Genomic DNA, 17,213 nt, shown 5'->3' on the forward strand with positions numbered 1-17,213 from the left:
ACAAACAAAAAAAAAAACATCTTGAAAAAAATTATTCACTCACATATTTTAAACTTTTTTTAAAAATTACGTCACAATGAAAAAAATAGTGTCTGTAAATAGGTCATGGATATTTACCTCATAACTATCGCTTAGTTGTATTTTTTTTGTTACTGTCGCATTTTCCCCGATATTTCAGAAAATAATCGATCCACACAAAGAAAAATGGGGAGGAAAAAAAAAAAAAAACGTTTAAAAGGGTAAATATATGACAAAGAAAATCTCACCCTTGATGTCTGCATCGTGACTCCTTGTTATATTACCATGTTTTACCAATAAAATCCCCCAAAAGTCCGGCTGTGGCCATTCACAGCTGTGTCTTGACACTCAGTGATACATGCTACACTGAGTTTTTGGATCAAAACAAGGTAAGTGCACGATAATATCTCGTTAAAATGATGGTTCTTTTAATTATGCTTTCTCATGCTCTCAACTCAAGTGAGGGTTTACATTTTTTTTAATTCTTAAATGCCCTCCTGTTGAAAATTTTTTTCTTCTCCCAGAAAATTCAGATTTTAAGCTTTCCAATGATGTATCACACAGGACAATTTTGAAATTTGGCCAAATTGGGGGTCTCAGAGCGGAACTTCAAGTCACCTGAGTGTTTTCCGTCATATATATCTAGCTAAGATTTGGTACTGATTCAATATAGGGTAGCTTTACAGTCCCTGTAAAGTGTATTTAAAATGTGGTATACATCACCACCAAGTACATAATTGTTTTTTTATTTTTATTTTTTAGTTTAATACTTAACTACATTTAATGAAAACCTGAAATCACTTTACAAGTTTACAGGATCTGTAATATAGAGTCTAAGTGACAAAAATAGGCTTACCAGCTACACCGTCCTCTCTAACCTCACCGTCCTCCATGAGGTGCACGATTGGGAGCACGGCAGCACAAATGCATGCTGGAAAGACTGCCTGTGGTGGCTGTACCATGTGGTGTGTGGGTGTGTGTTCTGTCGTATTCTCTTCATCTGCAAAAATACAATACACAAAGCGGAGTTCGACTTCAGTGGAACATGGAAGGAGAAACCCCACTTCATTTCGCCTATTGCTTAACTACAATGTGTATAGAATCGGTTGCCATTCATCCAACCAAATGATCCGGTAGCTTTGAGTTTGATGCAACCAGAATATAATGATAAGCTTTGAAAAAAGGGACAGACAACAACTTCATCATGTGCATCACAATTCACAATGGAACTTTCATTTTCTAACGTGAAAAACAACAACAAAAGCATAGACTTCATAATTGTAAACCCTATCATTATGAAGTCTATGACAAAAGGCACATTTTTTGCAGTAAATTTTTGTTTCACACTGTTGTATTGTTTTTTGTGTGTGTAGAGATTCATTTTTTCCCCCCTTTGAAAATGATTTTGTGTACTAACAGAATATAGGGAGTTACAGTAAATTTGGTGTCATTTGAGATGTAAGGATGACAGAAACCACATTGTCAAGGTTAATGTCACTAAGCAGGCTTAATCAGGGGTGAAAGAGGTTAGAATTTCTTGCTGGAACTCCCTGATCTGAAGGTCGCCATGGAGCCAGAAGGCTTATTTATTTATTTATTTATTTTGGGTGGGGTGGGGTGGGGGGGGTGTCAACACTACCGAAATGCAAAGAAAACGGTTTTGGTCAGTTATTTTTGTAACACTTACAAAAACTGATTTTCATTCAAAATTGATTTTTTTTCAATGATTCGCAAAATAAAAGTTAACAAAAACAGCAATAACCCCAACCTCCATCCCCTAATTTTTATTTCCCTCGTTTCCTCACATACTTAATGCCAAATTTTAACTACTTAAGAACATAAGATGTACATTAAAATTGAAGTTATTGTAAACATTTACTTTTTGTTGTGTTTTTTAATAATAAAGATATAAGTAACATAATTTCAGAAAAATAAGTACAAATGACTTATATTATGCGTGAAATGAAATATATTTTGAAGACCGCGCAAACATTGACTTTTTTAAATCATAAGGAAATGAATAAGTAGTCTAACATAAATGAACAAATATAAGTCCAAAGGGCCCATTGACAGCTAAGATGTTCTGAACCTCCCCATCAGAGCAAATAAAACTAAATATGATAAATAAGCCTCCTTAACTCTTCCCTTGCTCTTAAAAATTTGATCTATTTTCTGTTGCATTGCCCTTTTTTGTTGCATCAATTCAACTTAAAACTTTTTTTTTTTTGCTATTTCAGAAAACATGCATATTTGAACCAACCAGGGCTAACTATCTCTGGTGATCACATTTCAGTATGTCAGCTCATTGAACGGATAAATTAGTCCAGGCATTTTGCTATACTGCGTGCATTAGCGCATTGACGTGACTCGTCATCGTCAGACTCAGATATCTGCAGCAGCTGGGGAAACCTCTATGCTTTCCGTGGAATAAAATAAATAATAAATATCGGTGGAATCGTTTTACACTACACAAGCCCTGTATTATGCTTGTTGTGAACACTTGTGTTTGTAAATCGGATGTTGGTAGATTGTTTTCTTTTTGGAGATAAAATGCATATGTTTTTATACATAGCGTTTTGACAGTTGCCGTCATATTTTCGGAATCAAAGCACCGTTTAACGGCACAGCGTTCCTACCCTAAATATTATACTGGAACTGCATTCCGGCCCTGAATCTTATACTGGAACTGCGTTCCTGACCGTTGTGGCCCACTTTCACCCCTGGGCTTAATGTTGAACAACATAAGATTTATTTCTGTATATTTGAATTAAGAAAAAAAAAAAAAAATCAAAGACGAATGCGTATTGGCCCATGTGTGATGACGAAATGGCTGCAGGCCAAATATGTAACAAATGCTTCAGACATCTCTATATCTGCAAAGATAAAAACATTAAATTAAGTTTAAAGTTTGACCTGTGTAAAAACATGCATGCAACATTTGCCTATGAGATATTTTCTTTCTAGCTTTGCTATAACAGTTTTGATTTTGAGAGAAAAAATGCCTGGTGATGGTTCGGTGAATGCACACGTGAAACTCATGTGGTTGAGTACCTTAAGGAAGGTTAAGAACCATTGCAGTAAGTGTTGTCTGACCCTTAAAGTGGTATTGTGGGAGATCTTTCTAATGTGTATGCTGCACCTTGGTCTTTTGCTCATTTAATTTTGTACCAAATGTTAAAAAAGCATGTGAACTTTCAAAACAAGCTGCACATTGAGAGTACATCGTACCTTCAGCACTGGCTAATGAGCGGACTGACCACACAGAGCCTCGTCGGAAAGAATAATTCCTGTGGGAGTTGCTGGAGGCGCAGGATGGACTAACAGACAGACGGCGAGACGCCAGGTTCACCACTTCTTCTGCTGGCAGCATCAAAGTCAAACACGGACAGTTTAGGAGCAAGAAAAAGAATGAAACGCATCGGTTTTGTGCCCTACCTTCCTCCTCTTGCTCTGACGGAGGGCTGCACGTGGGCTCGTAGCATGCTTCCTGCGCTACAGGGATGGCTGTAATGATGCTGGCTTCACGACCCAGGCGTCGCTTCTCCTCCTCCTGCTGCAAGTTCTTTAGGATGTGCTCGGCTCGTTGATGGGAGCGTGACACTGCCCGTGCTGAGAAGGATTTCTGCGGGGGTGATGTCGATTAAGACTGTGCGACTTTGATTTTCATCAAGCATACAGTAACCCTCCACTGGCTCACTAGAGCTCTGCGGTCATCCCGGGCAGAAATAGAAAACTTGCTGCATATCATGGCATTGGCACGCGTGCTCGGACACATACATGAGAACATACAATCTGTCTCATCATGCATACACAGCACAACACACAATGTCTGATGCATGCTATTGTTGTCCCAAAGACAGAGCTCATTTCTGATCAAGATGCAACTGCCCCCTTCCTGGAAACCTTTGAGAAATATAAAATTCACCCCCAATTGTCTAGACAAAATGAAACAAAGAATGTATTGCCTGATATTTATGACTTAAGATAAAAAGATGCATCAGCACAAAGATCTGGACAGAAAACTTACTATGGCATGGACTGACTGAATTAACGTGGGGAACTAAAAACAAAGACAGATAAAATGATAAAGGAAGGTCTTCATCAAAATCTGTACCACTTAGAATAATCATGCATTACCACTAACATGAAGAAGAGAAAAGTGGAATTTTCTTCTTTTTTCCGATGCAAGTGTAGACTTGACATTTATTTTTATCTATCTATCTATCTATCTATCTATCTATCTATCTATCTATCTATCTATCTATCTATCTATCTATCTATCTATCTATCTATCTATCTATCTATCTATCTATCTATCTATCTATCTATCTATCTATCTATCTATCTATCTATCTATCTATCTATCTATCTATCTATCTATCTATCTATCTATTTTTTTTTTTTTTTTTTAAAGCTGCTGATCTTTATTTTGAAGAGCATTAATACACGCATGAAGGAAAATTTCTGTAAATACGAATCTAAAACAAATTTGGCCAAGATTGTTCCCATAAAACATAAGTTTTGGAATTTCATTCAGCCCTTAGTACTTTGACTGTCTGATCTTTTTCTGCTTCAATAATTTTCTCGCTCTCTGCAGCAAATTTCCTAGTTAACTAAAACCATAATTTAGCCACTCCCTCACTGATCAATGGTGAATCTTTTACAAAATGACCACCTTAGCCAATCATAATGAATAAATCAACTAAAATAGTAATAGTAATAGTAATAGTAATAATCTGTTAGGTAGCGATAACTTGTTCTAGTCACAATGCTTGAAATGAATTTCCAAAAGTGTATGTGTAATCAAATCACAGACACAGCAATTGTGAACACTTTTGTTGTAAACTCCTAGAACACCATAAAGCCAACATAAAAAAGAGCTTCAGCTACTGAATGATTTTTCATTCAATTGAAGGTATATCAGCAAATTGTCGATTTGAGCATGTCACATGAACAACCTTGCTTCATGATACAACCAAGAAAAAAAGGAAATTGAATGTTATCTGTCACAATGCTCTCTAACAAAAAATTAAATAAAAAAAAATAAAAGTAAATAAATAAATATTTTCTGGTGATGAACAAAGCACGTGCGCATGGACTTAAACATTAGAATTAAGACCAACAGTACAAAACATTGAGTTATAAGCTCCAGTAATCATATTTCGCAATCATAGAGTAAAAAAAAAATACTATTAACAAAACTATGTATGTACCTATCTACACTGATTATTATTATTTATATTATTGTATTAAAGTCTAGTTAAATATTTCTTTGTGTTACATGATCAGAATTACCATCTAAGGGGATTCGGTATTGATTAACAAAAATTAAACTTTTCATATGACTAGACTTTCACAAAAAAGATCAGAAAATATATTGGGTTGAGGTCAAAATTTAAATGCGCAAATATGCAGATGAAGGTTCAGTAATTAAAAGCAGGTTTTTGTTTGGGAAATATTTTGCTCATTTTTGCTCATCTGTGGACCAAGGATATTTTTAAGATTATCAAACGGGAAAAATATTTACAAAATCTGTAACGAACTTTATTATCCAGCATAAAAACAATGACTATTACTCTACCATTGATAAAAACAAAACCAATTACAATAAGCATACACTTACAGATTGGTCCTCATTGATTGGGTCTTGGACACTTCCGGTGTTCTGGGGAACCCATGGGGGGTCAAAAATGGGGACACAGGGCATGCCAAGTATGGGAGATGGCAGGGTGAAGTTTATGCTGGGTGGCGGAATCTTAAAAAACAACAACAACAAAAAACATACATTACAACATGCCCTCTAAATCATTCAAAAGGGTGCAAATTAAACATTTTTTTCCAACTGTAACAATAATGCATACTTTGAAGATCTGCTGGGCTCCTTCCTCCATGCGAGGCCACACCTGGTAGCGGAATCGCCAAAGCGTGTAGAATTTCAGGATAGAGTTAATCCGCTGGCAGGCCTCGTGGTGTTGGAACTCGGCCATCATCATCTCAGTCACGGCATCGGGGACCTTGACTGCGCACAGGAGAAACATGGCGGCTGGGGAGAAGGAAAGGACAGGAGAAAAATATCACCAGTCATTGTTGTGAGGTGAAAATCTCGCTGTAGTATTTTTTCTTATGTTGTTGAAATTCTAGTCATCCTGATATACTAGTATATACAGTGAAGAAAATAAGTATTTGAACAACCAGTTATTTTGCAAGTTCTCCCACTTAGAAATCATGGAGGAGTCTGAAATGTTCATCGTAGGTGCATGTCCACTGTGAGACTATGAGATCATCTAAAAAGAAAAATCACGAAATCACAATGCATTATTTTTTAACAATTTATTTGTGTGATACAGCTGCAAATAAATATTTGAACACCTGTCTATCAGCTAAATTTCTGACCCAGAAAGACCTGTTAGTCCACCTATTAAAAGTCCACCTGCACTTTATGGTATTATTTTGAATCAGATGCAATTGTTTGAGATCAATGGCAGCAAAAAGACACCTGTCCACCCCATACATACTCAGTAAGACTCAACTTTTAACATGGTTAAGACCAAACAGCTGTCCAAAGACACCAGAGACAAAATTGTTCACCTCCACACAGCAGGAAAGGGCTATGGAGCAATTGCCAAGCAGCTTTGTGAAAAAAAGGGCCCACTGTTGGATCAATAGTTAGAAAATGAAAAAGCTAAAAATGATGGTCAATCTAAAATGGAGTGGAGCCCCATAATCACCTCACGGGGTCTCAATGATTCTAAGAAAAGTGAGGAATCAGCCCAGAACTACATGACAGGAGTTGGTCAATGACCTGAAAAGTGCTGAGACAAACATTTCCAAGGTTACTGTTGGTAATACACTAGAATGGCTTGAAATCATTCATGGCACGGAAGGTTCCTCTGCTTAAACCAGCACATTTCAAGGCCCGTCTTAAGTTTATCTAAGACCATTTTGATGATGCAGAGAAGTCATGGGAGCTTTGTGGTCAGATGAGAGTAAAATAAAACTTTTTAGTCATAATTCCACTAACCGTGTTTGGAGGGAGAAGAATGATGAGTACTATCTTAAGAACTCCATCCCTACTGTGAAGCATGGGAGCGGTAGCGTCATGCTTTGGGGGTGTATTTCTGCGCATCGGACAGGACGTGTGTACTGTATTAAGGAGAGGATGACTGGGGCCCTGTATTGTGAGATTTTGGGGAAAGACCTCCTTCCTTGAGTCAGAGCATTGAAGATAGGTCGTGCCTGGGTCTTCCAACATGACAATGACCTGAAGCACACAGCCAGGAAAACCAAGGTTTGGCTCCGTAAGAAGCATAACAAGGTTCTAGCATGGCCTAGCCGGTCACCAGACCTTAACCCCATAGAAAACCTTTGGAAGGAGCTCAAACTCCGTGTTTCTCAGCGACAGCCCAGAAACCTTACTGATGGGTGGGCCAAGATCCCTCCTGCAGTGTGTGCAAACCTGGTGAAAAACTACAGGAAACGTTTGAACACTGTAATTGTAAACAAATGCTACTGTACCAAATATTAACATTAGTTTTCTCAGGTGTTCAAATACTTATTTGCAGCTGCATCACACAAACAAATAGTTAAAAAAAATCATACATTGTGTTTTCTGGATTTTTCTTTTTAGATTATGTCTTTCAGGGAGGACATGCACCTACGATTAAAATTCAAACCCCTCTGTCAGGGAAGTTCTCTTTTGAACAACCAGACAAGTATTAATATAGGAGAAAAGAATCAGACTCAGCCAAGGATTGCCTGCTTTGAAGACTTTGTAAGCAAGATATATATCAAGGGTACAAATGGTGTGATCCAGCCAGGAGCTGTGACCACGCAGGAGTACAAGGTGATAATACAAATCAAGTCTCTATATACTGAAGAAAGGGAGCGTTGCTTACTATGAAACGATACCTTCTAGGAAAACGAAAGTGAACCTTATTACAGCCCAACTCGCGTGATTTTCCACAGAAAAACATCCTGAGTTATGACCTTGAGCACCGGCTCTAGCTGGTACAAGAGGGAGTCAAATCAGATAAGGCAGTCAACAGATACTCGTTGTAGAATGTTCAAAGGAATATATGTGCAGCGCAAGAACATGGATGGATACAGTCTCACAAATGAATATAGTTTGACAGGAGTCATGTGTTTTATAAGCATGAATAAAATATTCTTTCACAATTCCCTCCATGATTTCTAAAGGAGAACATGCAAATACTTATTTTCTTCACTGTACTTTAGCTATAGAAAATGTGATTTCTACATATCTTGTTGGTTGTGTTGTGAATGCAAGAAAATGTGATTTCTACACGCCTTAAAAAATACCAAACGTAAAATGTTTTTAAATAAAATGTGGGTCCTTCGAAAATGTGGTGCCACAATGACCCAGTGTAAGGACAAAGTTTTCACCTGAAGCTGCTGCCATATGTTCATCCACGCTGAGCAGGAGCTCCCAAGCTGCAGGCTGAATGTCTCCATACATATCATCAGTCAAGATGGGAGCAGCTTTGATGAGCAGTGACAAGGGAGCTGGCGACAAGCTCATCACCTGCAGGACAAAAGTCCAAATTGACTTCCAACGCTAGTGCAAACTGTACAAAGCCAAATGCCTCACTTGGTTCCTGATGTATTTTAACATCCCAGTGTCCTTCTTTCCTTCTGTGTTGCTGTCAGTGGGTCTCCTTTTCATGGATGGCGTTCTCAGACATGATTTGTCAGAACACTGAGGCCAAACAGTTTCTCAGAGAAGCAAACACAAAGTACGACGGCCTCGTTCGGTTCTCAGACTCACCTCTTTGTTTTTCTGAGCACGAGCACTCATGATGCCGGCGGCCGTTGCGCCGCTGTCTTCTCTTAGACTGTCCACCGTCTCACCGTACACTAGCTTGATGGCCCGCACAAGGCGGGCACAGGAGCGGTTGTGGTGCTGGTAGCAACGCGGGTGGCAGAAGTCAATGTGAGTGCAGATGAAGCTCTGCTGGTTGCACAGCAGGATCATGATCTGGAGACATGTTAGTGGGAAAACATGATTTCCAAACTCAAGGAAAACCTGTTCTGTCAGGTAATTCTGGACATTACAGTACATGTACTCATTTGGGGAGACGTACGTGGAGCCATGACATGTTGCGGTGGTAGTTGTCTTCTGTTCCGCTTGAGCTCTGGCCCTCAGGCTCGATGCTGGGTTCACTAGTGCTACAGGGACTACCTACATGAGGGGGCAAAAGGGAATTAAAAACTACAACAAACCCCCCCAGAACTGTCTACAATCATTTGTGATGTTATATAATACTGTTGAGTGTATAAAAAAAAAACAAACAAAAAAAACTGTTTTTTGAAGAGCAGAGATTCAATGAGGATTATGTGTATGGTTTCTTAAAAACGGAAGAATGCTAAAACCTGTGTTCCATGTTGAGATCATAAGAGGTTTAACAGCATGATCCAAATAAAATGGTGATGTGTATTCTGAAATAGTGGTGACATTCAGTGGTGTTACCAGGATGCCAGGTGTGGGTGGGCATTAGTCTTACCTGGAATCTACAATGCTCAAGTAGGTCGAAATCCAGCGTAGGGCTACTGCACTTTAAAACATGTTTTGTTTTCTCCTTGAGATAACTTTTGTTGTGATTTTGTCTAAACAAATAAAAGTTGATTTGATTTTATTTGACTTAGAACACATCCAGAACTGAACAGTATGGACATGCAGGTGACAATGTTTTTATTTGGTAACCTATTGTGGTTCCTCGGTTTTATTTGTATTATTATTATAGTTATTCTTTGTTCCGCAGCACCTTTGAGCTCAATTTGAACCCTTTAGAATGCTTTAAAATGCACCAAAATCGGCAGGCAGGTCAAGACAGGTGCAATCTTTGATACCATGTAAAGACATTCCAAATACACTATGTAGCGCCAAGCGCCCTCTAGCGGTCCTTTTTTGTCCCGCCGACGCTTTGACCCCCTCAGAATGCTTCAAAACTCACCAAACTCAACAGCCAGGTGAACACTGGTGAAAACTGATCAAATGTAAAAAAAAAAAAAAAAAAAAAAAAAAAAAAAATCAAAATAGGTGTAAATGTGTGTAGCGCCCCCATAAACAAAACAAACATTTCATTTAATTTTTTTTTTTAAGGTGAAAGAGGAGGTAACAACGCAAAGGTTAAAACTTAGAGCACATCAGTACTATATGAATGGGATACCATACGCGGTGCCCAGACTGGCGTTACTACATCCAGTTTTCTTTGGGTGGGCAGAGCGTGTCCGTGGAAGGGCACTGACCGTTAACGCCCCTGGTGACATTTATGAATTTAAAGTATACTATGAGAGTCCCACTGATTCAAAATTGACAATAACTCGTCCTGAACTTACCGATGTCTGTCACAGTATCCCTGCTGTTTGTTTGTGAAAGTATCCCCTCCTCATTTTCTGATTCTGAATCCTGTCGGGACATCTTGGTGCTCTTCAGGCTGCCCGCCCGCCGTATGGAAGACAAAGACCCCCCCTTTTTCACACGGAAACTGCGGGCTCCTTTAATCTGGAGGAGCCGCGAGCCGCCGATTCGAATTTTCCTGGTCGGAGCTGGTGAAAATTGTGAATAACTAATTGCGCAAACAAATAAAAACCTGTGCAAATGATCCAATTCAGCAAACAGCTCACCTGTGGCCTCTTGAACCTTTTTCTCATCACACATGGTGTCTGACTTCAGAGTGTGGCTACTACTGTTAAGCGAGTCATGGCCGTCCTCGTCATCAAGGATGCCTGCAAAACTGATCTTCCTCTCATAGCGATGTCGTCCAAGCTCGGGATCCAGACGCAGACGGCAGCTTTCTAAATCCTACAGATGAAAGAAAAAAAGTTTATAACCAGGATTGACATTCATTTCGGTCTGCCAAGAAGCAGATTTCCATGAAGCAGAATTGCTTAGCTGTGACAGCCTAGTAAGAAAAGTTTAAGTTTTTAAAATAGAAATACAGAGGACCCAACCAAACTAAATTTAACTGCTTGATGAAACTGAGGCCCAAAAAAAACAACAAAAAAATCACATCCATAAAAGTACCACAAGTGGTTCCGTGCGTGGTCGCGGCAAGCAAGGGAACGTCTCTCGTAGAAAGGTGGTGATTTCCAATAGCAGCTGGCAAGCAGCCATTTTCAGGGCAAAAGGGCAGCCACACTTTGTCGGATTGACTGTGTCTTGAAAGTAGAAAAATAATGACAAATAATGACCAAACTTGAAAAATCAGCAACAGCAAGACACGTCAGACTTACTATCATCTAAGTAGTCCTCTTCCTCATCCTCCTTCCTCATTCTCCGTTTCGCCTCCTCATCGTAGATGTACCCCAGGATGTTGGCAGGACTTTCGCTGTCGCAGTGGCACAATTCGCTCAGCCGCGTGCCAATTGCCTTTTTTTGAGACACAATGGCACATGGCATTTAGGGGTAGATATGGTTAGTTGGTGTTGAGATTCTAATGGCTTTTAAGGGGGAAAAAATCTCCTTTGACCTTAGAGGGAGTGGTATCTCCCATGTACATTTCTGAGTAAAAAAAATTAAAAATATATTTCTAAAATGAACAAATTTATGATGTTTAATAGTCGAGAAAAATGTTAAATAAACACCCGTATTTACAGAAAGTGGACGCCTAACATGGAGGCAGACATCTTATCAGTATTAAAAGTATTTTACCCAATTACATACAAATATCCCAGACATTTCCTCATGACAGTAATATCCATTATCACACGCACCTGAGTCTAAAGTTACGTGCGTAGATATATAGTGAAGAAAATAAGCAGTGTTGGGCACGTTACTTTAAAAAAGTAATTAGTTATAGTTACTCACTACTTCTTCTACTGAGGTAGTAACTGAATTACTCTATAGCAAAAGTAACTAGTTACCAGGGCAAGTAACTATTTCCGTTACTTTAAAAAGCAGGTCTGGCTCGCGGGACATTAAACTTTAACTTGCCAGTTCGATAAAGAGACAAACTCGTTACTAAGGCGAAGAACAGATATGTGATCATACTTAAGGATGTGAACAATGATGACCCTTACGAGCAAGCCGAAGACAAATGGAGTAAAGATGTCGACGGGCTTCCACAATTACGCGAAATGGACATTCTGCTGTATTTATTGTTTGGTTTATGTTACTAAACTCATCAGCGATTCCGAAATTACAAATCGCTACAAAGCTACGAAGAGTTTTGCTGCGGATGGGTGCAGGACCTGCACATTATGACCGTATCAAACGGCAACTCCATCGTTCTTGCAAAGGTAGGCTATGTGTGTTTACTATTTTCATTGCCATTAACCTGAACGCACCCCAAGTCTTGGATGACAGACAAACAGAGCAGAGTAGACTCGCTACGGCTGGTAGTTTCTTCAATTTACTCAAAGTAGGGTAACGCACCACTTTTGACCGTCAGTAACGGTAACGGTGTAACGGCGGAAAAAATAATTAGTTAGATTACCCTGTTACTGAAAAAATAACACCGTTACATAACATACATACATACATACATACATAACACACTGCTATCTTCCAAGTTCTCCCACTTAGAAATCATGGAGGGGGTCTGAAATTTTCATCCTAGGTGCATGTCCACTGTGAGATAGATAATCTAAAAGGAAAAATCCAGAAATCACAATGTACGATTTTTAAAAACGATTTATTTGTGTGATACAGCTGTAAATAAATATTTGAACACCTGAGAAAACGAATGTTAATATTTTGTACAATAGCTTTTGTTGGTAATTACAGAGGTCAAACGTTTCCTGTAGTTTTTCACCAGGTTTGCACACAGTGCAGGAGGGGGCTTGGCCCACCCATCGGCAACAGCCCAGAAACCCTGAGAAACACTGAGTTTGAGCTCCCTCCGAAGGTTTTCTATGGGGTTTAGGTCTGGAGACTGGCTAGGCCATGCTAGAACCTTGTTATGCTTCTTACGGAGCCACGCCTTGGTTTTCCTGGCTGTGTGCTTCGGGTCATTGTCATGTTGGAAGACCCGGGCACGACCCATCTTCAATGCTCTGACTCAAGGAAGGAGGTTGTTCCCCAAAATCTCACAATATGGGGCCCCAGTCATCCTCTCTTTAATGCACTGCACTCGTCCTATTCCATGCACAGAAAAACACCTCCAAAGCATGATGCTACCACCTCCATGCCTTACAGTAGGGATGGTGTTTTTGACATAGTACTCATGATACTTTTTCCTAACACGGTTAGTGGAATTATGACCAAAAAGTTCTATTTTACTCTCATGGCCCTGGTCATCTTCTCCTTAATACAGTGCAGTCATCTAGTCCCATATGCAGAAAACCACCCCCAAAGCATGATGCTACCACCCTCATGCTTCACAGTAGGGATTGTGTTCTTGGGTTATTCTCATCATTCTTCTTCCTCCAAACACTATGAGTGGAATTAAGACCAAAAAGTTCCATTTTGATCTCATATGACCACAAAACCTGCTCCCATGACTCCTCTGCATCATCCAAATGGTCATAGGCAAACTTAAGACATGTGCTGGTTTAAGCAGGGGAACCTACCTGCCATGCATGATTTAAAACCATGATATCTTAGTGGATTACCATTAGTAACCTTGGAAAAGCTGGTCCCAGCTCTTTTCAGGTCATTGACCAACTCCTGTTGTGTAGTTCTGGGCTGATTCCTCATCTTTTTTGGATCATTGAGACCCCACGAGGTGATATCTTACATGGGGCTCCACTCCAATTGAGAGTGACCGTTATTTTTAGCGTCTTCCACTTTCTAATGATTGATCCAAGAGTTTCACAAAGCTGCTTGGCAATTGCTCCATAGCCCTTTCCAGCCTTGTGGAGGTGAACAATTTTGTCTCTGGTGTCTTCGGACAGCTATTTGATCTTCACCATGTTACAAGTTTGAGTCTTACTGATTGTATGGGGTGGACAGGTGTCTTTATGCCGCTATCGACCTCAAACAAGTGCATCTCATTCAGGATAATACATGGAGTGTGTTAGGGCCTCTGCCCCTCCTTCCTGAGCCCTGATTGCAGGTCAGACGGGTGGAGCGGACGCAGCTGTGAGCAGTTACAATCAGCCAGCTTTAAAAGCCCAGCGGACGCACCACCATGTCGCCAGAACAACTTGTCTTATTTCCAGGGGTGAAAGTGGGCCAGAACGGTCAGGAACGCATTTCCGGTATAAGATTCAGGGCCGGAACGGTGTGCCGTTATACGGTGCTTTGATTCCGAAAATATGACAGCAACTGTCAAAACGCTATGTAAAAAAACATATGCATTTTATCTCCAAAAAGAAAACAATCTACCAACATCCGATTTACAAACACAAGTGTTCACAACAAGCATAATAAAGGGCTTGTGTAGCGTAAAACGTTTCCACCGATATTTATTATTTATCTTATTCCACGGAAAGCATGGAGGTTTCCCCAGCTGCTGCAGTTATCTGAGTCTGATGATGACGAGTCACGTCAATGCGCTAATGCACGCAGTATAGAATAACGCCTGGACTAATTTATCCGTTCAATTGGCTGACATACTGAAATGTGATCACCAGAGATAGTTAGCCCTGATTGGTTCAAATGTGCATGTTTTCTGAAACAGCCAAAAAAAAAAAAAAAAAAAAAAAAAAAAAAAAAAAAAAAAAAAAAAAAAAAAAAAGGGCAATGCAACAGAAAATAGATCAAATTTTTAAGAGCAGGGCAAGAGTTAAGGAGGTTTATTTATCATATTTAGTTTTATTTGCTTTGATGGGGAGGTTCAGAACATCTTAGCTGTCAATGTGCACTTTGGACTAATATTTGTTCATTTATGTTAGACTACTTATTCATTTCCTTATGATTTAAAAAAGTCAATGTTTGCGCGATCCTCAAAATATATTCCATTTCACGCATAATATAAGTAATTTGTACTTATTTTTCTGAATTTATGTTACTTATATCTTTATTATTAAAAAACACAACAAAAAGTTTAATGTACATCTTATGTTCTTAAGTAGTTAAAATTTGGCATTAAGTAAGTGAGGAAATGAGGGAAGTAAAAATTAGGAGATGGAGGTTGGGGTTATAGCTGTTTTTGTTAACTTTTGTTTTGCAAATCATTGACAATAATACAATTTTGAATGATAATCTGTTCTTGTGTTATAGAAATAACTGGCCAACAGTTTTCATTGCATTTCCCCAGCCAGCAGGGGGCCCCCAGAGGGCCATCAGATTTAGCTCACGCAGCTTTACTGCACTGTCGCAGTGACAAGTGTAGGGAGTGATACTATGGAATCATTTGACAGGTTATCTAACAATTCTGTTATCAGTCCCAATCAGCACTAAACATGTCACTTAGTTAATTAAGAAATCCAATCGCCTGTTACTATCACATGATTGTTTAAAAAGTAATTCACCAAGCACTCTCTAGAAAATCCTTGCCAGATTACTTTAAGTTGAATTTCACAGGCCACCTCATTATTCATGTGACGACTTAAAGAAATGGTGATTTTTCCCAAAAAGTCTGTTAATGGGTCTATTGTATTCCTCGTCGAATACTCTATAAGAAAAATATAACATATATGCATCTAAAATAATCCTAAACAATTTTATCAGAAAATGTAATACTCATTTTGGTCGGTAGTCCACCAATCAGTGGTTTTTACGGAATAATTTGAATTTGGTGGGTCGTAGGGCCAATCTGACTACTGATTTCACACAAAGGTATATACCTCCACATCCGATGGTGGTATTTTTGTCTTGCTACTCTTTTTTTTCTATTACTCTATTACCTTACTTGCATACGTTCGAAGGGCCCCATGTTGCTTGTTGCCTGGGGCCCCTGGGGACCCTTGCTACGCCGTCTGAGTAACAAATCGTGTGTTCAATAAACTTGGCATCTCCCCTCTCACGTTCCCTGTTGTCTGCGTTGGGATCCCCCACCAGTTCCGTGTTCCTTAACAGAGTGGAGGTGGACTTTTAATAGGCGGACTATCAGGTCTTTCAGGGTCAGAATTCTAGCTGATAGACAGGTGTTCAAATACTTATTTGCAGCTGTATCACACAAATAAATTGTTTTTAAAAAATCATGCATTGTGATTTCTAGATTTTTCTTTCTAGATGATCTCTCTCACAGTGGACATGCATCTACGATGAACATTTCACTCCTCGATGATTTCTAAGTGGGAGAACGTGCAAAATAGCAGGGTGTTCAAATACTTATTTTCTTCACTGTATCTGACTTTTAAAAATTGCTATGTTCGTACGTGTTATTTTTTCCTGTGTTTAAACATTTCTTTGTAAATTAGCAGAGATCTAAGAATTCACACTTCACATACTTAAATACTTTGAGGAAGTCTTTCACATGAAGTTCATTTACCAAAATTTTTGTATGTCACTTTAACACAAATGAACTCACATCTCCCCACTGACAGAAATGCTTTGCTGCATTCCACTGGAGTTTCTGATTCCTTTTATTTCCCACTATGGGCGATCGCCCCCTGGACAGGCCTCGCTTGGTGATGTTAACATGGTGTCCCTTCATCCACTCTGGCCAATTGCCACGGTTACAGCGATGAACAAATCGAGCACATTCAAGAAAGAGGGATGCCCGAGCTACGATGGGCGCTTCCTGGTAAAAGCAAAGGACAAAGTCAAGATGAATTACAGGAATGCATGAAGGGCCTGATGACGAGTACCAGGTCTAGAGCAGCGGCAAGGATTGAAGCGTCAGGTATGGTCCCGGGCTCACAGCAGTTGAGCAGAAACTGGAAGCGTTTCATGCCCTGTCGAATAGCACCCAGGTTCACAACATTTTTGTTTTTTATGGCCTCCTGACTGGCGGCAAGACGCTCCTGGAAACCATGGGGTCCTGAAGAAATTGGAAATGTATTTTCCATAATTGCATGCACAGAACACACTTGACAGCCACTGACGAATGAGATGTAGAGTAGTTGCCGACTGTGGTCAGTTGTTGCCATTCATTGCATGATCACTGCAAAAGCATTTTATCTTAATTGCATTTACTGAGATGACACGTGTAAAGACTGTCACATAAAAAAGCTGTGCTCTGTCATCCAAATCAATATACAGCATTAAAAGCAGCAAAAGCGACAGTATGAACCATACCACAGCAGAAAGATGGTTAAAAAGATTCAGTCTACTGTAAGAGCACATGAGGGAGGAATGGGACTGATTTTTCATGAGGTAACACATTCATGCAGCTGAAGAAATCTCA

The 17,213-nt window shown here is 39.5% G+C and overlaps 1 protein-coding gene across 17 annotated transcripts in view; it reads right to left on the reverse strand.

Moving 5' to 3' along the window:
- The window catches only part of LOC130907881 (protein unc-80 homolog), an 89,950-nt gene that overhangs the window by 35,128 nt on the left and 37,609 nt on the right, over positions 1 to 17,213 (reverse strand). For 9 of the 17 annotated variants that reach the window (XM_057823432.1, XM_057823426.1, XM_057823448.1 and 6 more), the window contains 16 exons: positions 16,675 to 16,847; positions 16,395 to 16,607; positions 11,272 to 11,407; positions 11,063 to 11,196; positions 10,663 to 10,840; positions 10,375 to 10,584; positions 9,120 to 9,217; positions 8,804 to 9,013; positions 8,627 to 8,734; positions 8,422 to 8,560; positions 5,880 to 6,061; positions 5,642 to 5,773; positions 4,046 to 4,078; positions 3,454 to 3,640; positions 3,247 to 3,378; positions 875 to 1,018 (listed from right to left, as the gene is read on the reverse strand). In XM_057823432.1, coding sequence (XP_057679415.1) covers positions 875 to 1,018; positions 3,247 to 3,378; positions 3,454 to 3,640; positions 4,046 to 4,078; positions 5,642 to 5,773; positions 5,880 to 6,061; positions 8,422 to 8,560; positions 8,627 to 8,734; positions 8,804 to 9,013; positions 9,120 to 9,217; positions 10,375 to 10,584; positions 10,663 to 10,840; positions 11,063 to 11,196; positions 11,272 to 11,407; positions 16,395 to 16,607; positions 16,675 to 16,847 — 2,409 coding nt within the window. The remainder of the gene's footprint in view (positions 1 to 874; positions 1,019 to 3,246; positions 3,379 to 3,453; positions 3,641 to 4,045; positions 4,079 to 5,641; positions 5,774 to 5,879; positions 6,062 to 8,421; positions 8,561 to 8,626; positions 8,735 to 8,803; positions 9,014 to 9,119; positions 9,218 to 10,374; positions 10,585 to 10,662; positions 10,841 to 11,062; positions 11,197 to 11,271; positions 11,408 to 16,394; positions 16,608 to 16,674; positions 16,848 to 17,213) is intronic. The other 8 variants (XM_057823513.1, XM_057823506.1, XM_057823476.1 and 5 more) reach the window with 3 other exon arrangements.

This window comes from Corythoichthys intestinalis, chromosome 2 (assembly GCF_030265065.1).
Source record: "Corythoichthys intestinalis isolate RoL2023-P3 chromosome 2, ASM3026506v1, whole genome shotgun sequence".
Lineage (NCBI taxonomy): Eukaryota > Metazoa > Chordata > Actinopteri > Syngnathiformes > Syngnathidae > Corythoichthys > Corythoichthys intestinalis.